Source organism: Heterocephalus glaber, unplaced genomic scaffold (genome assembly GCF_053883595.1).
Source record: "Heterocephalus glaber isolate CG9 unplaced genomic scaffold, H.glaber_assembly_v1.0 deba00001610, whole genome shotgun sequence".
Taxonomy (NCBI): domain Eukaryota; kingdom Metazoa; phylum Chordata; class Mammalia; order Rodentia; family Bathyergidae; genus Heterocephalus; species Heterocephalus glaber.
The window spans coordinates 7315604-7343130 of NW_028258381.1; the positions used below are offsets into that span (position 1 = coordinate 7315604).

At 42.6% G+C, this 27527-nt stretch overlaps 1 protein-coding gene across 10 annotated transcripts in view; it reads left to right on the forward strand.

Annotated features, from left to right (window-relative positions):
• Positions 1-27527, forward strand: part of Fam120b (family with sequence similarity 120 member B) — a 109240-nt gene that overhangs the window by 59062 nt on the left and 22651 nt on the right. For 7 of the 10 annotated variants that reach the window (XR_015445387.1, XM_087196014.1, XM_013067090.3 and 4 more), the window contains 3 exons: positions 5452-5556; positions 11379-11551; positions 15151-15243. Coding sequence is in view for 6 of the 10 variants with exons in the window: in XM_087196014.1 (XP_087052140.1) it covers positions 5452-5556; positions 11379-11551; positions 15151-15243 (371 nt within the window). In the remaining 4 variants the exon portion in view is untranslated. The remainder of the gene's footprint in view (positions 1-5451; positions 5557-11378; positions 11552-15150; positions 15244-27527) is intronic. The other 3 variants (XR_015445388.1, XR_015445391.1, XR_015445390.1) reach the window with 1 other exon arrangement.

Consider the following 27527-nt stretch of genomic DNA (forward strand, 5'->3'; position numbering starts at 1 on the left):
CTGCATTCTTAATTTGAGGGCCTTGGGTTGGCTGTTAACTAGGGAGCAGCCTGAATTTCATTTAAAAACTAAAAGAGAGCTGGGTGTGGTGGTGGACACCTGTAATCTCAGCACTCAGGAGGCTGAGGCAGAAGGATCACTGCAAGTTTGAGGCTGACCTGGGTTACTTAGTGAGTCTCCAAAGAAGCAAACAAAACTGAAAAACAAAAAGCCTCCTAGCTATTTACATTGAGATTGGCTTGGCTGGGAATGTGGTGATAGACAGGGAGTGATCAGGGATCTGTTCTGACTGGTCTGGGCAGAGACAGCCTCACTGACACAGCAGTGCCAATGTGGACAGGCTGTGGTAGAATGCAGAGAGAGTTCTCTTCCCAGGCCTGAGCATCCAAAGAGGCAAAGGAAAGGGCACAGCCAAGAGCCTTGTGGTTTGGGTGCTATGGGAACTGGAAGCCCATCATTAAGATAAGGAGCAGGAAGAAGGTTTGTGAAGGGAAGAGGGGCAGTTTGGCCTTGGGTTTGTTAGCGCTAGGGCACCTGTGGGAAGAGAGTGGCACAGAAGTCAGGTAGAGTCCTGGAGACTGGCTCATGCCAGGGCTGTGCTGTATAGACACAGTAATGTTTACGTCTCTAGGCCATCTTCTCCTTCTTTGTGGTGTGGGCATGTTAAGAGGACTTATCTGTCATAAAGTTGTAACTGTTATTAAGTCATAAGGATTCCACAAGGAAGTAGAGGATATATATCTGCCCATGGGAACCAGTGGGTGCCGGCTAGTGCTCTGTTCTGTAGTGTAAGTATCCAAAGTAATGAGGCCTGGTGTAGAGACAGAGGCCAGGAGCCCTGGGATGTGCACCAGGGCAGGGCTGGCATTTAGAGACTGGCAAGAAAAGATCAGCTCTTCAAAGGAAAGGAGACCAGGTAGAGAGGAGCCCAAGAGGGACATGGACACTCACAGGCCAGAGGCCAGAGAGACTCTGTAGCATCCGTTGGGTTTTACAGTCAGGAGGCCATGGCTGGTTCTGGCAGTGTCATCCTGGTAGAGTAGTGTGGGCTGAAGGCAGATGAAGGAATTGAAGTAAGCAAGGAAGCAGCTGTCAGTTGAAGGGAGGAGAGAATCAGTACCTGCAGAGAGGTGTGGAGTCTGGGGCGCTTGAGCCTGGAGCAGCCAAGGTAAGAGGCTCAGGAGACAGGAGAAGAGCCAGTAGTTACAGAGAGGTCTCTGAGGGTGGATCCCCACAGGGACAGGCAACAGGTCAGTTCCACTACAGGACGGAAAGTGGTAGCTACAGCATTGGATGGCTCCAAGACAAATTGAGTGAGACTGTTGTCAAGAAAGTCTTCCTTTCACACTGGCTTTGCTGAACAAGGTAAAAGACTTAAGTCCAGCTGAACTTTTTATGATAATCATCCGGCATACCGAAGTACCTTTGTTCTCAATTATTGCTACCAGCTTTTTGAGTAGTCTCAGTACTGATAATGGCTTAAGACAGTAAGCACCAAACCAGAAAGGGCTCTCATATTCCAGCAGTTTTCTCGCAGCACTTTCTGCAGCAGTGTAAGGCATCCTGGGACCTGTTGAATCAGCTGCAGTCGTTCCCCTCATTGGATTAGATGATCCCCCTCACCCTGAGGAAGGGAGAAGCTGGTGATGATTGCGTGTTACAGTTTAGATTAACAGTGCCCTCAGAAGTCTCCTGTGTTCAGATGGGGGGCTTTTCAGAGGAGATTGGCTCATGGGGGCGCTGTAGTCATCGGTGGATTGACTCATTGATGAGTTCCTAGCTGAAAGTGCTGTTTGGAGGTGGGGGCTCCTGAAATCAGGAAGCTCACTGGAGGCATGACCTTGGCGTATGGTTTTTGTCCACAGCTCCTTCTCCCTCTTTCCAGGTGCCCTGGAGTGAAGAGCTTTCCTCTGCCATGTCCTTTCACTGTCACCTGGTTGAATCTGTGAAGTACCCAAGGCTGAGATAAGGAACCTATCTCACCTTTTTAACCACTTACCAGTCCAGTTATTTAAATACAGGATGACCAAAAATTGCATATTTTTTCATTAATTTTTATGAGATAATGTGAAATATAAAAACAACAATTTTATCAAATTTATTCTTTTATAATTTTTCTGTGTACAGTACATCTTAAGACATTCAGTACAGAACACATTACAATCTAGACAATTGTGTCTAGTCTCTTTCCAAATTCTTTTTGCATTATTGTCTTTCTTTGAATAACACACTTTATACTGTTGTGTTGGCCTTTCCTTTTTTTCTGTGGGTGGTGTAATTTTAATAAAATATCTACCCACTAAACATAATGGTGAAGACGTTGATGATAGACATCCTGGTTGGTGTTTTGCTATCCTGTATTTTTCTGTTGTTTGGTCTGTTAGACCTAATCTAAGTTGTAAATGATTTTTTGAACTCCTTTGTTTTGAATAAATAACAAATGAGTTCCATATTGTTTGGTCCAGAAGGTGCATAAATATTTTGTAATAATATTTTTCCCTTGCTTTTTGATTATAGAATAGATTGTTAGATGTTGGTCAACTCTGTCAGCACAACACATAGAATTTTTTTTTTTTTTTTTTACTTTTTCTCCACACCCTTCCCAACATTTATTTTTCATCTTTTTTTTCTCTGCTCTTTTTTTTTTTTTTGCACTTTATTAAATTCTTTTATTGGTACATTGTAGGTATACAACACAATTACATTTCTCATTGGGAATTGTACCTTTATATAATGCATCTTGGTTCTTATTTTTTCCCCATTCCTAGCCCTCCCTTCACCCCCTCCACCCTTCCCTATTTACAAAGACTTTATTTCCGTTTTTTCCATTTCTCATCATTTTTCCTTTCCCTTCTTTCCTTTCCCCTGCCCTTCCCACTATCCCTACCCCTTTGGACCTTTTCTTCCTATTTTGCATGATCGATTATTCATTCTAATCATTGGTACATTTTAGGTATACAATATAATGACATTCATCATTGGAAATTTGCACCTTTACATAGTCTCTCTTGGTTCTTATTTTTCACCCTTGCCCAGCCCTCCCTTCAACCCCTCCATTCCTCCCTATTTACAAAGATTTTGTTCCTAGTTTTCCATTTTCTCATATTAATCCCATTCCCTTCTATCCTTTCCCCTAGCCCTCCCACTTCCTTCCCCTTTGCCCCTTTTCTTCCTATTTCACATTAGCTATTATACATTTTAGTCCTTATTTACACTTTCAGTTTCTCACACCAGAGAAACTATTTGGTATTTATACATGTGTGTACTATTTATTTCACTTAAGAGTATTGCCTCAATGTGCACCCACTTAGGTATAAATGTCTCTAATTTCTCATTTTTTATGGCTGAGTAGTACTCCATTTTGTAAAAAACCCACATTTTCTTTATCCAGTCTCCAGTTGATGGGCATTTGGGCTGTTTCCAAGTTTTAGCTATCACAAACTGTGCTGCTATGAACATAGGCGCACATGTATCACTGTGGTATGATTGTTTTATTCTTTGGGGAAGATCCCCAGCAATGGAGTAGCAGGGTCAAATGGGACTTCCAGTCCTAGTTCTTTGAGGTATCTCCATCCTGATTTCCACAGTGGTTGCAGCAGTCTACACTCCCACCAGCAGTGGAGCAGGGTTCCTCTTTCCCCACAGCCCCGCCAGCATTTGTTATTGGTTGATTTCATGATAGCAGCCATTCTTTCTGGAGTGAAGTGGAATCTCAGGGTTGTTTTCATTTGCATCTCTCGAATGACCAGTGATGTTGAACATGTTTTCATGTAGTTATTTGGTATTTCTACTTCTTTGTCTGAGAAATGTCTGTTCATTTCAGATGCCCATTTTCGGATTGGGTCTTTAAATTTGGGAGGTCTGATCTTTTTAAGTTCTTTATAGATTCGAGATAGTAGACCTTTGTCTGAGGAAGAGCAGGTGAAGATCAAAATGGATTAAAGATCTAAATATTAGAATAGAAACTCTGAACCAGTTGGAACAGAGGTTAGGTAGAACCCTTGAAGACATCGGTTGTAGGAAAAGATTTTATGAACGAAACCTCAGTTGCCCGTGAACTAGCACAAACAATCGACAAGTGGGATCTCTTCTTATTAAAAGGCTTGTGCACAGCAAGAGAAACCAACAGCAGTGTGAAGAGACAACCCACAATGTGGGAAAAAATCTTCACCTGCTCTTCTTCAGACAGAGGTCTACATAGAATTATTATAATCACTGACCACTATTGGAATTTTTTCAGTTTCGTTTCTTCTTTCAAGTTTTTTCATCTCTGTATTATGAATAATTGACAATAAAGAGACAGCTTTTTTGTCTTTCCATTTCATAACACAGACTTTTCCCCTCTGATATACTAACATTTCTCCCTTTTTCAGTTTTTACTTTTGCAGATCTTTTGGCACTTCCTTCCTGTTCAGTCTCAATGCCCCAAATATGTCTGTTTTGTATTGTAAAAGAATATCACTGAGTTCTGAAGAAGTATAAAAATTATATCTAATGTACTTAGGATAGGAGTTTTTATCAATTGTAGCACAAAATTATAGGTTATTTTTCACAAATAAAATAAACATCAATTATAAAAGAAAATAACGAGAACTTGTTATTAGATTTCACTAGAAAAAGCAAAGGCGAATACAATGCTCCAAATTAAAAAGGATGCAAAACATAGTTAATATAAAACAAACAGACACGCAGGTGTTTTCTGTGCAAACAACAATAGACTGGTTGAAGAGACAGATTAAGTGGTTAAAATAAGTTTGCAGATTTGCTGACTATAATCATGAAAAAGGAATTTTCTGGATGTGCCAGTAAAAAAGAGACATGAAAAGGGTTTATTTTAGGATGTACTCAAAGAATGGAGCAGGGCACATTTAAAGGGGTATCTTTGAGATGGGCGATCCAAGATATGTATTCTCTGTCTGTCAGGTTATAGTCCAAGCCTTCCTCGTGTGTTTGAAGTTGAGATTATATTCCCCTCCAGTGTTGCTGCTGCTCGAGGATGGAGGAAACACAATTTACAGGTGAAAAGGACAGGTCCAGAGCCCTAATTTACAGTGTATTGCAAAAGGGCCTTTAGGAATTACCTTTTTTTGAGTGAGCTTCCTGGAAGGGAAAAGGCTTGTCTCAGAAGCTGTAGTTTTTCTTAAAAGTGCAGTTTTAAAATTTGAATTTGCTTGTCTTCTTTTTACATACTTTTCATTTCTTTTATCCTACCTCGCCTCTGTGTCATTTCTGCCTGAGAGCCAACTCACCTGGACTAAGTCATTTTAAACCATGAGTAAGAGTAAACCTCTGAAAGTCACTTGTTTATATCAGGTACTTTGTCCCAGTGACGGAAGGTAACAAGACAACATGTCACGCTCAGCCTTTCCAGGAAAAGATGTACTTGGGAGGCCAATGAGTGCTCATGGACCAAGAGCTTGCCTCTACTGACCTGCTGCTGTCTTTCCTCAGATGGTGCCAGTGCCACCTACCCAGTGGTCAAGGAGTGGTTCGTGTACCCTGGAAACCCGCTGAGGCACCCGGACCTCGTCAGGCCTCTGCAGATGACCATCCCAGGTAGAGCAGCCTCCATCTGTTCATTATAGGATGCACCTCAGGAATGAAGAAAGTCAGGTAGTTCTGTTTGTTTTTTTTCACCCTAGGAATATGCAAGGAAAATAATCTTAAAATAACTTCAAAACCCAGCTGTTAACAGACTTATTTCCAAATAAAAAACACATAGTGCTGTGGCTTACCAGCTAGCATGTCGTCATGTACTCACTTTTGTTTATGACTTTAAAAATGGGGCATTGTTTTATTACTAAAGAGGCTTGTCCCCAGCATCCCACTCCCACCAGGTGGGGTCCTCCATTTGGGTCCCTCAAGGTATTGACTCCCTGCTTGGCCTCTGGGGCTCCATTCCTTTTTAAAAGCCCCATAGGTGTGGAGGTGGTGGCACATGTCTCTAATCCCAGCACTCTGGAGGCTGAAGCAGGAGGATCACTGCGAGTTCAAGGCCAGCCTCTGCTACATAATGAGTTCAAGGCCAGCCTGAATTGCATAGTGAGACCTTGTCTCAAAAAAACAACAACCAAAAAGCCCCATAGACTATCCTCATCAGGACTGTTACCGGATTACATAATCAGGGGTTTGAAGCTGACATTTTAGATGGGGCTGCTGAGCAGAGTGTCCATTTGGGTCTCTGGATGCTTGTTTGAAATGCCTCAGTTACCCACACAGGCTGTGAATATGATGAGAGCCTCTGTGGTCTTTGCTGATAGTCACTCATTTGCAAAACCTTGCTGAGACTGAGTATGTATGTGAGAGAGTTGTGAGACTGACTGTATGAGTATGTGTGCACGTGTGAGTGAATGAGGCTATGCACTGTATAAATGACAGTGAAAGTGTGTGTCTGTGGGTGAGAGTGAAAAGTAAGTGTGAGAATGAGTTTGCACACGTGTGCAAGAGTGGGTTTGCATGTGCACGTGTATGAATGTGTGTGCCTGTTATAATGTGAGTTGAGACTGTGTGTGAGCATGAGTGCATGTGTATAAATATGTATAAATATGTATAATATGTATAAATATGTATCTGAATGTGTGTGAACAAGAGTGGAAGTTTGTGTCTGAGTGTGAATGAGTAAAAGTGTGGTATGTGAATGAGTATGAGTGTCCCAGTGCATGTGATTGTGATTATGCACACACATATGTGAATGTGTAGATGAAATCATGAGTGTGCACATACTTGTGAATGTATATGTACATGTGTGTGAATGAGTGTGTTTGTGAGAATGTGCATGTGTGTGAATATGCCTTTGTGTGTATATAGTTCTTTTCCACACCAGGTACTTTGAGTTAGTCTTTCAATTGTAGTTAAAATATGTTTCTTTTAAACTAGAATTACTAACAGTTTCTTCTCATTTGCTAGTCTCAGCCAGAATTGGTTTTCATACCAGAGCTACCCTACCCATTTTTCTCAGAGTGAGCTTACTTTAGAAGAGAACTAATCTAGATGGTGCTTCAGAAACGTTCACATGCTACCCTGGTGAAGATAACTTGAAATCTGTCAACTGAAAAATAAATCTCTGTATTGCATGAGGAACTGACATTTTACTATATTTAGGAAAAGAAAAAACTACACCTAGGCCTTTCTGGAGTGAGCAGAGGACGTCTCGTGTTCTGGGGATGTTTTACTTGTAATGTCAGGAGGTGGGAGCTTTGAGGTGTGGCATCTTCTGTTGGGGACAAGCTTCTGGAGGAAACTGGAGGTGCCTCATCTCCTTGTTCATACATACCAATTTCTCTTGACAACAAACAATTTGAGGCCAAAATTCTCTGTTATGAAGATTGAGGGTATAACTTCTCACTCTGGTGGTTTTCTGTAATCTGTTTCATCATTAGGCCTCCTGGGAGGGACAATTTCTTTATTATTGGTAAGTTCCTCTTATTTGTCTGTGTCCTTTTTAGCCTCTCTCTTTAAAGATGTTCAGTGGTATTTAGATTTTCTGTACATCAGAATCTCCTGCCCCCAGTGTTAAAACACAATTGTGCCCCTGTAGTTTCTAATCAAAGATTATGGGATGGGGCCAAGGTTTTGTATTTCTAAGTTTCCAAATGATATGGTGGCAGTTTGTCTAATAAAAGACGAAAAATAGAACTGTCAGTTCCATCAATTGTTTACCAGCTTTTTTGTTTACAAATATGTCACTAACATGTCACAGCCTCTGTAGGCTGAGAGCCAAAAGAGTCAGTCTGCCTTCCCATTGTAGTTAAAGACTCCCTGCAGTTCTGGGTTCTTTGCTAGTGTCTTAAGTGCCCCAACTGAAGACCTGGGTTTTGAAATGGTACCGTTTTCCACTGCAGTGAATGTCACCACCTTCTTGGTCCAGATCTCATAAATCTAGTCATATTCTTCTTCAGCCTCTCTTAATCTGCTTGAGATAAATCTGCTACTTCCCATCTTCCCTCTTCCCATTTCCTTTTCAGTGTTCCTCCAGTTAATTTCCACTATATCCAGAGTCTGCTTTCAAAGCACAGACCTTATTATGACATTCCTTTGGGCTCACCCTCAGCTTCTTCTTGTTATTCTTTGGATAAAGATCTTCGCAGATGAGTTTCTCTTCCCCAAATATCCCTCTTTGTCTTAGCCAGGTCCTTTCTTTCTTCAGCCTTAGCTTACTTCTCTTCTTCATGGTATGCCGTCACCATAGTTGGATTGGTGTGATCATCTGGCTCATTCCCCTGTGTTCCTCTAAGACTGTCAGCTCTCTGAAGGCAACCCCAAGTCTCCTTCACTCCCTCTTGTATTTTTAGCACCAGCCATGGGTCTGGCACTGGTAGTTCTCAGAAGCAGAGCACGGATGACTGACTGGTTGGTGGAGAGGCCGGAGAAAGGCAGGAGGGTTGCATCACATGAGAATTGCGTACTGTCACCTTTCAGTCCCAGAAGTACCTTTCATCCAGCAGAGCCAGCCCCTTGTGTGCCTGTTTCTCCATAAAACCCTCTCAGGGCCTCTGCCCTGATTTGTTCATTATTCCCTTTGCCCTTCAGTATTCCTCTAGTAAAACCTTTGCATTTTTGAATTGTTATTTGTTTTGTTTCTGTGACTTTCTCCAGCAAAACCTCCCAGGGTGGCAGCTGTTCATTTTCCACAGGGCCACTCAGGGGTCAAGGTACCTGGAGTGGTGAATCAGTACCTGCAAGTGGAGTGAGGGGCATCATCAGGTCTCAGCCTTCATAGAAACTTCTGCGACAGGAGGTGAAAAAGAAGCTGTTAAACAATGCCTGATTTTGTGTGTCTTTCGCTCCTGTCTTTTATTGTTAGATACTTGAAAATCTTTACTTGAAAATCTGAGGCTATCTTCATCCCTGAGAGAACGAATACACGGGGCCATGAGTCAGCACCATTATTGACTCTTCATTGCCAGTTGCTTCTGCTGTACAGTGCTTGACCCTAAATATGCCCCATGAGTCTCCATTTTTGTATTACGCCTCTGTGTGTAAGCAAATGAAACTCAGGTGATGTTTCCCCGTTCATCCCTGTGCTTTGATGAGACCCGCCCTCTTAACTATGTTTGCAAATGCTTTAGACATACTGATAAAGGAGAAGCTGTGTTCCAAACTATGGTAATATCTGGGTGGGAGGGTGTAGATTATTTTTTTTATTTTATGCTTTTCTGTTTTAAAAAATTTTTTTTACAGTGTCTGTCTTTTGCAATCCAACAGAGGTTTTCCAAATACTTTATATATTTGAAATAACTATGATAATGGAAGATTTATTACTTCCCATAGATCAAAGGTTAGCAGACATTTTCTTTGAAAGTAGTATTTTAGTAAATATGTATATTAGGCTTTGCAGGTCCTGTGGTTTCCGTTACTTTGTCCTTAAAATGTGGAAGGAACCATAAGCAATGCAAACACAAATGAATACAGCAGCATTTCAGTAAAACTTTGTAGGCCTTGAAATTGGGATTTCGTATAATTTTCTTATATTAGGAAATATTAATTTTCTTTTTTCCCCTAATGATTTTAAAATGTGAAAATGACTAAAATAGGCAGCAAGTTTTCTTTGGCTCACAGGGAGCAGGTCCTGTATTAGCTGGTGGTTTCCCTGGGAGTGCGTTTCTGACATGTACTTGCTGGCACCTGTGAATACCTTGGAATACTATCTGTATCTTAAGTATTAGTCCCACAGAGGGTCTTAATTGTGTTTAGCATTTTATTTCTCTGGAGAGAAAAATATTTTTTCTCTCCAGAATAAATAGTGAAAAGGCTCTTCTTGTGGAAGAACACTTCAGTCTTTTCAGAAGTGCAAGTAACTTGCTGAGTTGTTTTCCCTTTGAAGGTAGGAAATGCACCACTGAGAATAGTGCGTGACATGAGAAACAAAAGGAGAAAGTGAAAGAACTTCTTACTGAGGTCTTAGATTCTGATGCCATTTGGTTAGCAGGGCTTGTTTTTGGGAAATGCAGGGCTGTCCCTGTGTTCTGGTGTGTGTTTTACAGCCAGTGGCCCTGACAGACAGCTGCAGCTGCTGGGGTCACGGAAGGTGTTACCATCCTAGGTCTCATTCTGGCTCCTTCCTGTTGCTCAGAGGCAGACCACCCGCATCTGCTCAGTGTCCTATCCAGAGTCTCCCGTGATTTCTCCTGATTTAAGTAAACTTTAAGGATTTCTCTTGATTTTATTAACTTAAATGTATATATAAAACACTAAGAATTGCAGTTCAGGAATTTCCTTTCGTCAAATACTGTGGTTAAGGGGTTGAAGAGAGGGCAGGGGAAGGAGAAAAAAATAACCAAGAGAGTATGTAAAGGTGTATATCTCCAATGATGAATGTCATTATATTGTACACTTAAAATGTACCAATAAAAGAATATACAAAAAAAATACTGTGGTTATAGAGAATTGATTTTAGAGTTGTTAAAATGTAGACTTCTTAGTATACAGCACTCTAAATCAGAAGCTTCACATAGATTCCAGGAAAATGTATCACAGTTTCTGGCTGATTGTTTTGTACACAGGAGTCTGAAATACACTGATTTGGTGGAAGAGGTGAATGGACTGCATTTCCAGTATAACAGCCCTTTGTTTTGTTGGGGTGTGTGTGTGTGTGTGTGTGTGTGTGTGTGTGTGTGTGTATCTGTCTGTCTGTCTGTCTGTGTGTCTGTGTGTGTCCTCCCTGGTACTGAGAACCCAGGGCCTTTGCACTGAGCTGTATCCCCAGCCATTCAAAAAATTTTTTTTATTTTGAAACAGGATTTCACTAACTTGTTAAGTTGTCCTGGCTGACCTTGAACTTGGGATCCCCCTGTGTCAGCCTCCCAGAATGCTGGGATTATAGGCGTGTGCCCCCATGCCTGGCTATGTTCTGACATCCTGGACTGGCATACTGACATCTCTTCTGGAATGTGTCCTAATGGTAGAGAGCAAAACATGGACAGTAGCAAAAGCTTCTGGTTTTTTTCAAAATGTAGCCATTAAAAAGAAGAACTGGATATTGTGGTATACACCTGTAATCCCAGCTACTCAGGAGGCTATGGATAAAAGAAGCATGAGTTCTAGATCAGCTTGGGCAACATAGTAAGACCCCATCTCCAAAAAACAAAGCTGTGGGTATAACTCAGTGGTAGAGCACTTGCCCAGCATACGTGAGGCCCTGGATTCTGTCCCAACCCCCGCAAAGAAGAAGAAAGATTTTCAGTGAGATGTGCTTGCTAGCCCTTTGGGTTTTTTTTGTTTTGTTTTGTTTTTCTTTTAAACTGGGAAGTTTTTTTTCATGTTTGCATTTTGGTTTAAGCTTTGAGCCCCTAGTGTATCAGGAAGGGAAGAGATTAGTTTCTGTTTATTGTTTCCTATAAGCATAACAATAAATGAACCTCTCTTTCGTTTTTAATTAGGAGGAATGCCTAGTTTGAAAATCCTGTGGCTGAATGAGGAGCCGGCTGTGCAGGCGCAGCGCTTGGATATATTCCTCTCCTGTTTCAATCTCTCCTCTTCAAGGGAAGAGCTGCAGGCTGTTGAGAGCCCATTGAGGGCTCTGTGCTGCCTTTTGATCTATCTCTTCATCCAGGTGATGCTGAGTTCTCTGTTCTTGTGGCTGCAAATGTTCTTTGCTTCTGGACCCTTCTTTCCTGGGATGCTGTGGGTGGAGAAGCAGGCTGGCCAGCATCTGTTCCACTGAATGGTGTTAGTCATTCAGGATATTCTAGAAACAAGGAGGTCCTGTGTGAAATGTGGCTGACAGCCCCATCTGTTCATCTCAGCGGCTGCAATGTGCCTCAATACAGAACCTTTGGGCACTGTGCAGGTATAGGACCTGCCTTGCTTTGGCTGAGCTTCTTCAGGCTCTTGGACTCTGGTGTGCTGCCTCATCCTTCTGTGATTGTTAAGGGCAGTTCCTGCTGCTGGAGTCTCAGGAAGTGGTGAGCAGGACCTGGTGGCAGTCCTGGCTTAGTAGCTCTGACCCTCTAGGCAGATCACTTTTGCTACCTTCATCAGAACCTGTTTCCTGAGTGCCAAAATCCCTCTTGTAATCTGAAAATGAGATAATAATGACAGCTAGCTCTGAGGTTACTGGGCAGCCATGTTCTGGAACACATGAAGTGTTGTGCAGAGGTGCTCAGTGAAATGTCTGCTCTCGTCCTGGTTACTCTTGCCACAACAACCTGTCCTGCTGAGCTTGTGTGCCAGGGCACACGCAGTCTGTTCAGTAGGGATTGCAGCACCAGACCTTTTATCTTTGGATCATTCAACAAGTTGATCTGTTCCTTCCTCATTAGTTTTACATTTTATTTATAGAGGAAAATCAAAGGGTCAGTTAAACGATTAGTCTTGATAGCTTCCTACATCCTAATAATGTCTTCACCTTAGTGAAAGACCTCTTTCTCTGCTCATTGCTTCCCACTCCTTCTCTGCTGTGTTGTCTTAAGACAGGTTTGTTTCACTGTTGATTCATGTCTCTTCTGCAGCCTGTTGAGATTTTCTCACCAGTTCACTAGACCCTTCCAGGCCTTCCTTCTATCCTCTCCTCTCCTCTTCTCTCTCTGCAGGATGGGTCTGCCCTAGCATGACGAGTCAGTCAGCTTTCACTTGCCTGAAACAGTTCATTATGTAGTTACTGTTGTCTCCAAAAAGTTTACCTGTTGTGGAATTCCATCTAAACATTGACTTTCCTTTCTAAATGTCTTCTTGGCTCTGCCCACTCTGTGGCCACTCTTCATTTTTCATTTGGTAAAAATTGGGTATGGTTTGTTTATTACTGGTTTCAGTGCACTAGTATAAACTTTAGTTTTTGCATTACTGTGTTGAGTAGAATAGTTTATTTGTATCAAACTTAGCAAAATATAAGTCAATATAGAATGGCATGAATTATGTAATATTTAAATGTTAGATCACGTTTCTTTTGATATTACATATTTAATATGCACACATACATTATTGATTACTGTTTTTCTGTCCATTATTCATTAATCTGTAAGTGTGTGTGGTTGAAGGTAAACCATAGTGGGAATTGGGAAGTGGTGGTTTGCCAGAAAGTGGAGTTCCTTAACTCATGAAAATGAATGTTTTGCTCTCAGTGGCATGTGTAGCCATAGGAATGCTGTGTTTTCAGCACCCTTGAAGCATGAATGATGAATTGCTTTCTCCAGCAGTGGAGGTGGCTTGTAGAGCCCTCCATGATCTTTCAGTGTGGCTCTTCTACTCTATGGTGTAGGTGATTGGCATTTATCAAAGTCTACTTCAGTCAGAAAAAGTTGAGCATCCCACAGCATAACTTCACATAACAGTTTATAAGACCCTGAAGCAAGACAAGCATCAAGCAGAGAATTTCCACCTTACCTTTTCTCTGTTGACATTGACCACTTAAATAGAAAGTCTTCAGTGGACATAGGCACAAGTAGATGTGGTGGTTTGATTTCAAAGGAGAAGAGAAGTCAGTTCTACAGATAGAAATCATCAATGAGTCACTGATATCTGTGAGGGTGAGAAGGTGCTATGCTTTCATCATACAGATAATTATTCTCTCAGTATAGCTAGAAGAATAAGTTTATCAAGATGTTACAGTTTCATGCTGGATGTGGTGACACACACCTGTAATCCAAGCCTCTCAGGAGGCTGAGACAGATTGCAAATTCAAGACCAACCTGGGCACCTTATCAAGACCCTGTTCCAAAATTCAAAAAGATATAAAAAATTTAAAAAGAGCTTGTTTAATTTGTGCAAAGTGCAGCATTCATTTCTCAGCACCAAGGTTAAATTAGATATTTAGATATGCAGTGTGGGATGAAATTGCCTACTGTTCAGTGAGAAAGGCAATATTCTCATTAGGGACAACCTTAAATTAACAACAAAAGATTTAATTCTAATCTGAGCGAATACTCTGGAAGGATACATTTACATTATAGAGATGATACATATTTTATGTAATTTATAATAAAGAGATACTTTGTAACATATGGTATATAATGATGGCCATTATTGAAAGTCTAAAGAATTAGAAATACTAAGAGTCATTGGCAACTTCTGGTAGTTTTGAATTTGTCCACTGCAGAAGTGGTCAAGTGTGATATTGGTTACCTGTGAGGAAACTTGGCATCTGGTGCTTTTTCTTCTAGGCTGGTAGTGTAAGATCAGCCTTCTTCAAAGGTCACTAACTGCAGGAAGTAAAATTACGTGCCAGCTGACATCAGTCTAAGCAGAAAGATGGATTTTAAAAATATACTTAGTGCTTTGTCTTGCTTCTACAATTAGGATCTTTTTTCTTGCTCATGAATCCCATACATTTGCGCCCCCTACCCCCACCCCATTAGAATTGTTGTCGTTTGTATAAAGGTTGCACTTACTTTTGAATAAACACACCACAGGTAGTGATGGGTCAATAAGGGTGCTCTGTGGCTCTCTGTGGCCCTGGAAGGGTGGCTCATTCCCAAGGTACTGTAGCATTTTTCCAGAAGAATTTCAAGGTTGGGGTCAGCAGGAGTCTGTAATAAATGGCATTTTTTATTATGGTGGGTCATTTTTTCACAGGTAGACATACTAGCATTTTATTATTTGGAATAGATCAGTGAAATTGTTACTGATAGATTTGTCATTGTTCCCTTGTTTATTTCCTTTAAGCCTTTGCTGCCACAGTGTGCTCCTTCCAATTGGGAAAGAGCTCTTGTGTTCTTTTGTGATAGTGGAATTACTTGGCAGGTGGCCACCGTAGTACTTCTGGTGCTCTCTGTCCATAAATCCCTGAATTGTCTGCCTCCGTACAGTTTGTGCCAACAGCAATCACCTGTCTTGCTCAAAGACTCAAAGTTGGTTGGCTCCTGATAACTTGCAGATATTCTGGACCTTTTTGCCTTGCTAGAGGAGAAACCTTGATAGGAGTCCAGGTTCTCCTGAACAGCTTCATCTGTGAGTTATGTGCATAGCCAGAGGACAGTGAGGAGTGCTTTGCAGCCAGGTGTTGTAGAGGGCATAGGGGAGAGGCTGTGCTTTTCCCTCCACACTTTGCGATCCCAGGATCTGATGCATTGGGCATGTGTGGTGTGCACTTGAGCCTGTGTGTGTCCCCGTGTGTGTTCCTGTGTGTGCCCATATTTAGTAACTTAGAGCGATGTATAAGAAGTATTGAAGTTTTTAAATAGAGCCTAACTCTGATCTTTTCTTTGTCACTTTCAGGTAGACACTCTTTGCCTGGAGGATTTGTATGCATTTATTGCTCAGGCCTTGTGCCTCCAAGGAAAATCAACTGCACAGCTCATAAACTTACAGGTACAGATATGATCAGTTGTTGCAGCCCTGGATACCCATATTGTGACATAGGCTCAGGTTTTTTTCCATCCTTCTCCACGATAGTTGGTATGACACAGAAAAGATCAAGAAGGTATGTTCAGTTGAGGTCTCTTCATGAGTTGGTGGTTTCACTACATCTTTGGAGAAGCTCCAGATGGGCACCAGGTCAGATGTTGACAACCACTGCTCTGTCTCAGTTCTGAGAAACTTGATGATTCTTAGTCTTGTTCTGATGATATGACAGTTAGAAAAGAAGAGATCAGCCTCATTGGTGTCATTGGTGTCAGGGGAACATGGTGCCTTCTCGGGTGTTAGCAGTTCAGCCTGCACTCACCTGTCCCACTGGCGCTGTGCACAGGAAGTCAGAGCCTTGCCACCTTTCCTCTATTCTTGCATGGTACTTCAAATGCACACTGAAGCTTGTTTTCTCATCATTTTGTCCTTCGTATACAAATGAGGAAGCCTTGGGCAGCAGGGTAGTTCTGGGTCTGTCACTTAGAGAGGCTGATGTTGAACACATAGCAGCTCTAATTCAGCCTTAAACTACACGTGCACTTAATATCCAATCAGGTGATTGGATTTATGTGTGAAGCCATATGCTATAATAGTACATATCTATGTTGTTACTATATAGTATAGTGTATACATGGATATAGTTGGCCCTCTGCACCTGCAGTTTCTACATCCACTTATTTGACCAACCATGGATTGAAAATACTTTTTAAAAAATTGCATCTGTGCTGAATATGTGCAGACCTTTTTCTTTGCTACTCCCTAAACAATACTGTATAACTATATAGCATATACATTGTATTAAGTACTGAGTCATGTTCATAGGAGCACACGTACAGGAGATAAGCAAAAGCTGTCATTTTGTGTAGGGGTTTGAGCATCCATGAGTTTATGGTTTCCCAGGAGAGTTCTAGGACCAACCCCCTGCAGATACTAAAGGACAACTCCACACACCCTTACACATGCAGAATCCATTATGTATGAAATCAAGCAACATGAAAGCACTTAAATTGCAATAGTTACATAAATAATAAAAAAAGAAAATTTGCTTCCAGTTTTAAAAAAACAAAACATAACATTCCTGCATAATGTGCAGAGAGGCAAAGAGCAGTCTTCGAATGCCAGAAGGCTGCTGTTTCACTGGCTGTATGGGAGAACTGAGTCTACTCCAAAAGTGACTGCGGCCTTCTTTCCTAGTTGTGCTTGTGTCATTGCTCAGTGTAAGTCATGTGTTTACTAGTCTTCGTGTTCACAGGTATAACTGCCAGTGTGGGCTTCTGCCTTCTATTTCTAGAGGACCTGCTTGCTTACTGTACCTTAGAGAGAGCATGTAATACATAGTTGGTACCACTCACGTGATAAGCATACACACACAGATATTTGTGATTAGTTAGAATCTATGCTAAAGAAGTAAATTAAGTAAAAGACTGAGCTATGTAGACTAAGTAACACAGAGTCTCCCTCTTGAAAAAGCTTCAAAGGTGGGGAGGTAGAATCTTCTGCCTAGATCATTTAAGACAAGTTTGCCAGGGGCAAAGGAGTCACCATGAACTCTGGTGCCCTCACTAATCTGTCATGAGATGTGTGTCCTGCAGACACTGTGATGCATCAGTCACTTCCCTAGTTCTGTCCATTGTGATGTAGGGGAGGGGCCTTGCCCTGAAGCGAGGAATCTTCATTCAGAATCCTCTCTATGCTAAGTGTCTTCTAACTTGGGCATACCACCTACTCTAGAATGTAAAAGGGGTGAAAAGCTGCCTCATTTTCGCCCTGGTATTGCACAGAAACCTAATGATTGCCCAGAGTCTATTTCTCTGTCAGACAGACACCATGGCTGTGTTATGTGTCACTGAGTCAGGTAGAGTGCCTATCACACACCTCATGGAGCTGGGCCTATAGGCTAGTCTTGGTCTAGTGTAACATGGGGTTCTTAAATCCACCATTGCCCCTTCTGGGACAAGCCCCAAGAAACTCTTCTGGCTTTCTTTGTCTTCTGGGAGTCTCTGATGAGTCTCTGCGCAAGGACATCCTCACCCCTCCTTGGGCTTTGTCTCCTGCCTCCTTCACACGGAAGTCTACCCAAGCTAGAAACCTCTGGATTCTTCATATTGAGAGCTTAGTGTGAGCTAGGAACTCAGAGGAGATGCCACCACCCTCTCATCACCACTCCTAAAAAGTTCTTGGTCATATTTTGTTGAAGAATTAAAAGGAAAAGAATAGGAGTCGGTGAAATCCTGTTAGAAATTCAAGCCATGCCACATTAACCACTTACCAGTGCAATTATTTAAATACAGGGTGACCAAAAATTGCATAATTTTTTCATTAATTTTTATAAGGTAATATACCAGGAATAATAGAAATGACAATTTTATCAAATTTATTCAGTACAAAAATTGATTGAAATGACACCCACCCAAGTAACCCTCCAGATAGTACATAGACAAATGCACTGGCCAAGTGACCCTCGAGGTAAACTGTTAAGTGGTTAAAAGTGACCTATTCTGGACTTGAGTTTGCTCCATGAGTACATTTCAGAACCTCCTGGGCCGGTAACTGGAGCACAGGCAGTTTCAAGCGAGCTGACACTGTGCAAGTGCACAGAGGAATTATGCCAGCATCGGGGACTCTGAAAGAGCAGTACCGTTTTTGTTAGTTATAGAATGTGACAGATAAATGTTGTCCATGTGACACAGCTGTAGTTATATGTACTACAAGGCCTCAGGCTTTTGCTCATTGGGGCCTTGTGTGTTCTGGATCCTGGTTTCTTGGTGCTATCTCTGATGGGACAGTTTATAACCAGCTGAACCTGGTGTTCTTACAGTGAGCTCATATCAAACAAGTGTTCGGTAAATGTGGCTTTTTGAAATTATTTTCTTGCTGAGCTCTCTGATAGTGGATTACATCTCTTCAAGATTCTAATCTGTAAATTTCCACAAATTTCTGTGCAGCACCCACATTTTAACACTTTAATATATTGAGAATTTAAGATGCCAGGAATGATTTGAAAGATCACTTAAATGTGTCAACTTCACTATTCACTTCAACATTATAGGGCTGCTCTTAGCTCTTGAGGCCTCTAGTCGAGGCCCTGGGGAGCACCCAGCTCTTCATGAAGTTGTTCCCTCATTTATGCCTTTTTCTTCATCCTCTGTCTTTAACTTGGTATCTTCTGCTGGTTCTTTCCCCTGGTTGAAAAACTCAGGTGTCTCCCAACTTAGGAAAACAGATTGTCCTATAGCAAAGTTCCATTTTGTCTGCTGCCCTTCTCTAGTCACAGGAGCAAGCTTTACAGTGTGCCTGCAACTTTACTCTCTCTACTTTATTTCCTCATTCATTTCTTCCAGTGAGAACCCCACTGCACAAAGTTGCCCAGGCAAAGACTAAAAATGCCTAGCCTGCCATATCACTGGGTACTTAGTCTTCTACCACCTTCTCTGACCTCTCCTTTGAGCCTGTGGTATCTTTTACTTGCCTTTTTAAAGGGATACCTTTTACCGTGTGGACTTTTCTTTAAATGCATGTGCTGAGCCCTTCCTGGAGTTTCCTACAGTGTGTCTTGGGCTGGCTGCAGGCAAGATGCCCGAGTACTTGCTTGTGGGTTTTCATGGTCTTTTCCTCTGCCAGATTGTGATCTGTTGGAAAGAAAGGATAGTGCTGTGCTCTTTTGTATTTTCTAGTACTCAGCACCCTGCCAACATTTAATAAATTGATCCATGCAATTTAAAGGTATACCAACTGTTGGTGACTGAAATGGGCAGAGTCTGTCTGGTCTAGGCACACAGCTGTGTGATTGTGGAAGCAATGCATGCAGCTTGTGTTCCCTGTGGTGTTCCCAGCAGTGCCCTGGGGAGAGCTGATTATGGGACCTCCTAGGAAAGCCAGAGGAGAGCACCTTTCCTTCTTCTGATGTTTCCATTCCATTGTGTGGAATGTTATGAGATCAGACCCACAGCTGGGGAGGCCGATGGCCCCCTTGCACATGTGGGTAGATAACTGGAATGAATTTGGGATTTGATTCATCAGTCCTGGGTTGGAAAGCTGAAGTAGTGCTCTAGAGTTTACAGCATCCAGTGGAGGGGCGGAGAATGTGCCATCCCATGGTGGCATATCTCTGTCCTCAGGTCCCTTGTCTGGCCATATACTGGGTCCTGTGGGGCTCCTGCTGGTTTGTTTTAGCTTCCACACCTTTGTATGGGAGAGAAACTGTCCATGCTTTGAGGTCTTTTGGATTTCTGAGACCAAAATGTGGTAAAGCAAAGCTGTGGGAAGCTTACATAGACCTATGTTGCTGAACATTGAGGCTGGGACTCCGGTGGGTCCTGGGAACTCCTCAGGGATGGGCAGGAGAGTCACTGTTCCCTGCTGCTTGCTTTCCATGCTTTTTGTTTCTGCCCTACCCGGGGGAACATCTATGGTCTTTTAAAACTGTAGGTGAGTGTTGGGGTTCACCCTTTGATTTTTGTCCCTGTTCTCAAATGATGCTTATCTTGAATAATGTTTTTAGTAATTGAGTAATGGTTTCAGTGATACACCTGTGGAACAGATCCCCTTCTCAGGAGCAATTCAAATTAAAGAGTTGTTGGCAGAGAGTATTAGAGCAGAGCTGTGTGAGGAGAGAAGAAGGGAATTAGGTTCTGGTGCCTTAAGAGTGGAGGAGGCAGAGCCGGCCCCCCCAGAGTGACCTATGAGTCAGGGGTCAGGAGGGGTTTCCCGCACTGTCTCTCTTGCCCCTAAGAAAGAGTTGGGTATGCATGGACTGAGAAGGTGATTGAGGAAGGGTATGGCTGTGAGGAAGGACAGCCACGAGTCTGGCAACTGTCTCAAAGTGGGCAGGGTCACAGGAGAGTACTACATGCCTTGTCAGGGAGAGAAGATGGGTGGGGAGATCCTAGAGCACAGCTTATTCCCAGATTTCTAGGTAGCCTTGGCGTGGACGGATTGGGCTGTGGAGACCTCACCTAGGCGTGGCACTTGGACCAGAGTAGAGGACCATGGGAAGGGGCTTCCTCTCATTATAAGCAGCTGAGAGATTTTGCCATCTACTGACAAATGGGTGATCTGCTGAAGTAAATACAGTATATCAAGTGAGTAGTGTTCTGGCAGTAATCCTCCTTAGTTCTGCCAGTTACGGACCTGTGTTTGGATGGGAGCCTGCAGGCCTGACCAGTGATGCTGCAGGTGGCGTGAGGTGGGCTTTCCTCCCTCTGCTTGCTGTATCCTCATCAGGACCTGGAGGGAATGGAATAAGTAGGAGAAGACACCCAGCTGAGCCCATACCACTCTGTCCTTTTCCTTTGGCCAAAAACCATTATAAACTTAAGCGGAAAGTTGTCTTTTGAAACAGTAGAGATGCTCTAAAACTCATTAATGGAAATTCAGAATTAAAAGTACACATACATCCTATTGTGAATTCTGTTGCCAGGCAAGAAAGTATGATCTCTGTGGGTAACTTGAAGCAGAGAATTCAGATTATGGTTTAGAGAGAATGAAGATAAAAGCTAGAAGGAACCCTCTTGGTAAAGAGGTGAAAAGCACTTCCGAGCACCAGTGGTCCTTGAATGGCAGCCTGTGCCATTGCTGAAACAGGCTACCCTCTACTGCAGTTGGATGTGCAATTTCCACTCTTGCCCCCACATCCAGTTCCTAGGAGGAAAGTTTCCCTGTCCTGGAGAATGTTTAGAAGCCAGATATTCCTAGGACTCCAGATAGCTTGGTTCCTGGAAGGTGAAACTGAGTCTTTGTAAATATTGGATAAGTAGTTATAGATTTGCTTGATATGGCTAAAAATTGTTGTATTGTTGATAGTACTGTAAGCAGTCCATCAATACTGCCAGTGGATGTACTTTGTCTTGATAAGTAAAAATCTTTCAAATATAGCTTATTTTCCAATAATAGACTAGAAACAAATCTCAGTATATAATTTCAGTTTTATAAAAAATGCATTTTTCTTTTCTCAAAGCAACATATTTTCTTTTCAAACTCCCATTCTATAAATCAACAGAAATTCATCATGGATGTCATGCAGCTGAGGATGAAGGGTTAAGTCCTCACTGGTGGCCAAGATGTCCCTATCCTGCTGTAGGGCCTCACTGACTTCACCACTGAGGTGTCCCCCAGGCCCCTAGGATCAGTCACCCCAGTCCTCCCACAAAGACTGGGCCAGAAGAGCCAGGGGAGGTCCTGTGTGCCTCAGTAACCAATGAAGGGCTTTCTTCACAACCTGGCTGCTTCCTCTGGCTCTCCTTGAGAGCTGGGAAGCTTTCACTCTGCTCTTGGTTATCTGAACCAGCCCCCTCCTTCAGGGGACAAGGCACAGACACTGCCCAGCCTTGTCTGTCACATGTGTTGCAGCTCTGGTTCTTTAAAGTTCTTCGCAAGGTTTAGTTTTGCAGTGCAGGAGCAGAGCTGGCTAGTGTTACCCTCTTCAGTTGATTAACCCTGTGCCTGCCACTGCCAGTGGGATGTCTTGGGTAACAGGTTGGGACGGCACATGAAGGGAGGAATGGCAGAATGGTGGATAACAGTTCACACACTACCTCATACCTTCCTTATAAAGATCAGTGTCTTAACACCTTTAGGGACTTGTTTTCCTTGGTGTTCTAGGCTTGATTTCTTCCTGTAGCTCTGCGTACAGTTCATCCATTTAAAGGGTGCAGTGCAGTGGCTTCCTGTAGATTCTCACAGTTCACCCATCACTACTTTCGACTTGAGAACATTTTTCACCACCCAGAAGAGCCTTTCCTTCATACATTGTGTACTTAAAGAGAGCCCCTGACAATTGTAACTCAGAACATGTTCTGTTTAATTTCTCCTAAGTTTCTTTATGTAAATAATGTGTATGTCACAGGTAGATAAATGGTACCCCGATTCACAAACTTGATTCTTTCTCAGTTCTGTTCAAAAACTGAGTTTGATGAGAACCAAATCAAATTCAATGGTTAGGTTCAGTGTTGACCTTATGGGGAGAATTTGATTTGATTCTCATCCAGTTCGGTTTGTGACCAGAATTGTGGAGAGAGAATTGAGACTGTGAATAGAGAATTGAGTTTGTGAACCAAGGCACCACTGTAGAGAGAGGGAAGCCATTCCTCACCCCTCTTCTATGTGTTTTTCTTTAGCGGGTCATGAGGCTGTTTGGCCCAGTTTTGCCCGCAAGACTCAGGGGAGATTAGGGTATTTGAGAAGGCTGAATGTAGGTATACTTTTTCCCTATTACTGTGTAAGGAGAAAGTGCTGATACTCCAAGGAAAGACAGATGGAGCCTTAGCCTTACATGATGCTATTGAGCTGTGCAGCTGACCCTGAGATCTCTGACCCCTGTTGTCTGTTAGGTGAACAGTAAACATTCTCGTGGTTTTCACCACTCTTGTGTGCGGCACACCTATGTTTATTTATTTATTTATTTGTTTGTTTATTTTTATTTATTTATTTTTTGTATTAAATTCTTTTATTGGTACATTGTAGGTATACAACACAATTACATTTCTCATTGGGAATTGTACCTTTATATAATGCATCTTGGTTCTTATTTTTTCCCCATTCCTAGCCCTCCCTTCGGCACACCTATGTTTAATGTAGCCCTCCCTGACATCACCAGTGTAGTGCATCTGCAAATTCAGTGTGTTCTCAGTTATCTCACTCTTAGTAGGCAGGACACTAGTGCATGCATGGAGCTGATTGGAAAGTTGGTCAGAGTTCTCAGAGACCCTGCCTACCAGTTGAATTTTTGACAAGTACAAATTTAGGGGTAGAAGGCATGAGATAGGAGGAGTGCTGTTGGCCCTCACCTCATCCTGGGATGAGTCTCTGTAGGTGTAAGCCCATACCAGAATTGGGAGAGTGCTTTTGGATAACTCTGCTGCATTCCCTAGAAGTCTTCTTTCAAGTCCATTGCTGAACCAGATACTAGTTTGGCCCAGGATGGGCTTCTCTGACTAGTTGTGGATCATATTCCTACCCTGGAAGACATAGGATGAGCCCCAGAGAGGGCTACCTGGAGTAGGAATTAAAAGAGGACGGGGATGGGTGGGTGTCTGTAACAGTTACTTGGGAAGAGATAGAATACTAGGAGAGTGCATCCCAAAGTCCTGCATTGTGCTTTCCTGAGAAAATATTCAGTCAATAATAGTAACTTCTACTTTGTCTAAGTAAAGTTATGAGTTGTTTTTATTTTCTTTTACATTAGCATTCTCTTTATAATGCCCTTATATGAGTTGTTAATATAGAACTAAAATGGTAAGGAATGGGGTGTTAAGCAGACATGCACATATGCTTGTGCACATGTGTGTATGAAACTACTAGTGCACACGTGTGTGAAAGTCCTAAGTATGTGCTTGAGAGCCAGGCTTCTTGGACACAGTAAGGGCATCTGTCTGTCTGCACCTGGAGTCATGGAGTGGCTTCTATGCCTGGGCTCTCTGAGCCCTCACCTTGGAACGTCCTTTCAGGCTCCCAGGGTAGCCTGGATTTGGACAGGAAGGTCTGAAACTAAGATGTCCCTTACTTCTGGCAGGAGTCACTGCAAGGAGGCAGAGCCATCAGACAGTGAGATGACCCAGGAGAACAGATAGGTAGGAACTTTAATGCTCAAATCCATAGGAGATGTTGCCTACCTCTGCAAGGTACCACCTGGTAGATGCCCAAAGATACTGTGTACTATTATTCCTCTTTTCATGTGAATTCTCCCACATTTACTATCTTTATACCAAGCTGCACTTTATTTTCTTTATTCTTGGGTCCTTTCCAGAAGCCATCTGAACAAATTCAAGAGAATTTATTTTCCCGGTGGATTTTTGTCCATCAGACTAGCTCAGGTGAGTCTGGTTGGAAGGCGAGGGCTGTCCCCAGCCAGGAGTGCCCTCCTCTTGGTGGGCCCAACTGGGCCACAAGGGATGCTGACATGGCTGGCCATGGCTGGGATGCCCAAGTAGCTGGACAACACACCTTCTTTGGCCAGGTGGAGACCGTTTTCATGCATTTGAAATACAGGAAGCTTGTTGCTGTTTCCACTTGTTAGTGCCAACATTTCAGTGATGTGCCAGAGTTTATAGCCTATGTACACAAGTTGCTGGGGTATGCCATGTAGCACTTGCTAGTGGGTTACTCTTGTTCTTTGTGTCACTTAAAATTCTAGGGATGCATTGCAATACAAGTCACTTTATGCCTGGTTTAAAGAGTGAAATAAAAATTAGCTTGCTGGAGGCAAGAATTACAAGGTCTGCTTTGAAGCAGATGTTGGTGTTCATTGCCTTTCATAATGTTTCAGCATCTCGTACTATTTGGCCAGAGTCCCACTCTGCCTTCTTTGCTTTATGAGAAATAAAGGATTTCACAATGCACTCTCTGGATTTCTTATTGGTAACTCATATGCCCTGTTCAACATTTTTTTCCCTTCTAATATAGGACCAGAAAATGGTAGGTTTTCCATCCAGCCTTAAAAGGTGCCCACTTATTTACTTATAAGTTCAATAACTGTTTTTTAAATAGTCACTGTGTGCTAGATCTAAGGAGGTGTGGTGAACAGTTGCTCCTTGACCCTGAGTGCACAGCCCATGCATGATGTTCTCAGAGGCACACCGAGGCATGTTACTGTGCTGCTGGAAGGCCACATAGGACAGTCACCATCCTTGGTGTGCTTGTAGAGCCCTGCTCCTTGGACTTCTCACCTTCCATACAGTGTGGCATGCTGACTGCCCATTGCCTAATCTGTCCCTCTTTCACAAGTGTTTGGACCAACAGTACTATCTTTTCAGTAGTTGTACTGTCCCTGACGAGACACCTTCCATCACCCTCAAAGAAGCTTTCTTCCTTTGCATAGCTCTCTTGCTCTGAGCCAAATTCTGTCTAGAAGCCACTATCAGATATCACGTTGCATCACAGGATTCCACTCTGGACACGGTATTTGACATGCAAACTAGTTAAGGTGGGAACTATAGAGGCCAAAAGTAAGTGAGTTGATAGGATGCTAAGGAAGATTTGAATTTGTTTAAAGCCAGTGGTATTTTCTAGGCTATGATACATAGCCCTTGTTGAGGACAGCAAGGTCAATTCACTGATGGTGTGCACGCACCAAGTAAATCCTTCAGTAAGTAAAACCTTCCTTTTCAGAATGGTCAGGGAGGATCCGAGCAAAGGACAGGTAAGATGTCAGGCGGGACACGGAACTCAGGTATGCTTGGCTGTGGAGTGCAGTACTGCCGAGTAGGAAGTACCTGGTCTTAGGTTGTCTTTGCTCTCGTGAACCACTTTTAATAATTTCCATGTCCCTCTGTCCTGACACAAGAAGGTTGCACAGGGCTGAATGTGAGTGCGGGCTGGCTGCAGGCTGCCTGGCCTGCCTACTGGGACAGCTCCTTTATGATTTTTATTTGTACTGGGGATCAAACTCAGGACCTTCTGCTTGCAACTTTATGGGTTATTTTGTAAGATTGTGCCAAACTGTAATCAGACTTCTGAGAAGGAGCAAGAATTTTAATGTAGCATCTCTTAAAGTCAGTCTAGGGCTTTTGGACTAAAGAAAATCAGTTTACCTGTTTTGTTTGTTAACAAATAGTAATGTATTTAGTGTTACTCTGCTTACAGAACAAGCTCACTAATAGGATCAGAAACTTAGATTAGCAGTGTTGTTCCATGGAACTGTCATTGTACATCACTGCCAGCTGACTTGAGTAAATGAGCCTTCCTTCGCGTATAAACACTCCAGAGTTGAGCTGTTTGCTGTTAAATATTTACTGTGAGGCATTTGGAACACTAACTGGTTTTTCTGGTTTCAGTTTCTGCCCAGTGCCACAGGGACCCTGGGCTTCATTACCTCAGCTTTTCCTTGCTCTCATTCCAAAGCACCTTAAATCCTATTTCCAAAATAGAGGCTGCTTTTGTTTATTAATTGTATTTGTTGAGTTGGACAAGCCAGAAGCCATATCTGTGGATCACAGTGACTGTTCTCACCAAGCTGATGTTCTGAGCCTCAGATCCATCCTGCCAGTCCTCTGCCACCTTGACCTGGGGCTCCAGGATGCTCCCTGAATTCCAGGCGCCCTTGAGGGAAGCAGAGTTGCCCTGTGGCCTTCTGTGTTTCTGTTTCCCCATGTAACCCCAGTTAGCTTAAATTAGTTGTGTTTTTCTGGTCTTGGCCATCCCGCTTTTCATAAGCCACCTGTCCTCAGGCAGCTGGGTCCAGTGCTTCCCCAAGGAGAATGAGGAGGGGCATGGTCTGTTTTATGAAACTTAGCTTATACTTAGGAAAGTAAAAACACAGGACAGACATGCCTGAGAAACACGTTTAAACACATTCTAGAATATAAAGATTTTGCAACCATGGCATGTTTGAAATAACTGTCAGATACAAGAGGCAGCATAGGGAATGGTGGAGGTACTGGGCATAACTCATAGTACTAACACAGAAAGAAGCAGCATGTTTATCCTTCAGTTTTTTCTGGATGTCTTATCCTGGCTGTGTGTAGAGCAGGGCCAAAACAAAGCTACATTTAGAAAATTGAATTAGTGTCTGTATAAAGCTTCTTAAATTAAGGATTTTACCAAAGTTCTGATGTTTCCTCCAGCCCAGGTACTGACCTTCAAGGAGCTTACTGTCCACACCCTGGTCCCCTAGCCCTGTGCCTTGTTGGGCTGATTTGGATTAGATGCTATGGTAATTTTTCAGAGAGGAGAGATGAAGGGATAAATTGTGTGTAAGTTGTGAAGTTCAAGTCACTATGAGTCTACAGAAGAGCAGATACCCGAAGGGCCCCTGTCCTCTTAGAATTCCCTCTCATGCATGATCTTGAGGAGTTGATAAATTCTGACATGTCACAAATCACTCAGTGTGGTGTTTGCTCTTGAGTGAAAAGGCTTTATCTCTCTAAAACATTGCTGATATTCAGAGCACATTCTAACCTCTAAATTCATTTAGGGGTATTTTCAAGAGTAAACTTTCCAGGGTTTAGTGTCATGAGTGGGGAGTTGCCAGTCTAGTTTTTACTCTGGAATTGTCTGCTAGATAAACTGTATCCATACCACATTACCTTTCCTTTCCTTGCTGTAGAGAACGCTGGTGATTATTACCAGTAGATTTTCTTTTCTCAAGGACAGGATGTCTACTTTAGTACCTGGCCTGGTCCTTCATTAGGGTAGGGGGAGCTCATCAGACTGGTAATGAGTAGAATCAAATACAGTTCTCATTTGCATAGATGCAGTGATGGAGGATCCCAGATGTAGTGTGACTTGCTGGCAGTCGCTTAGCTGGGTAGTGG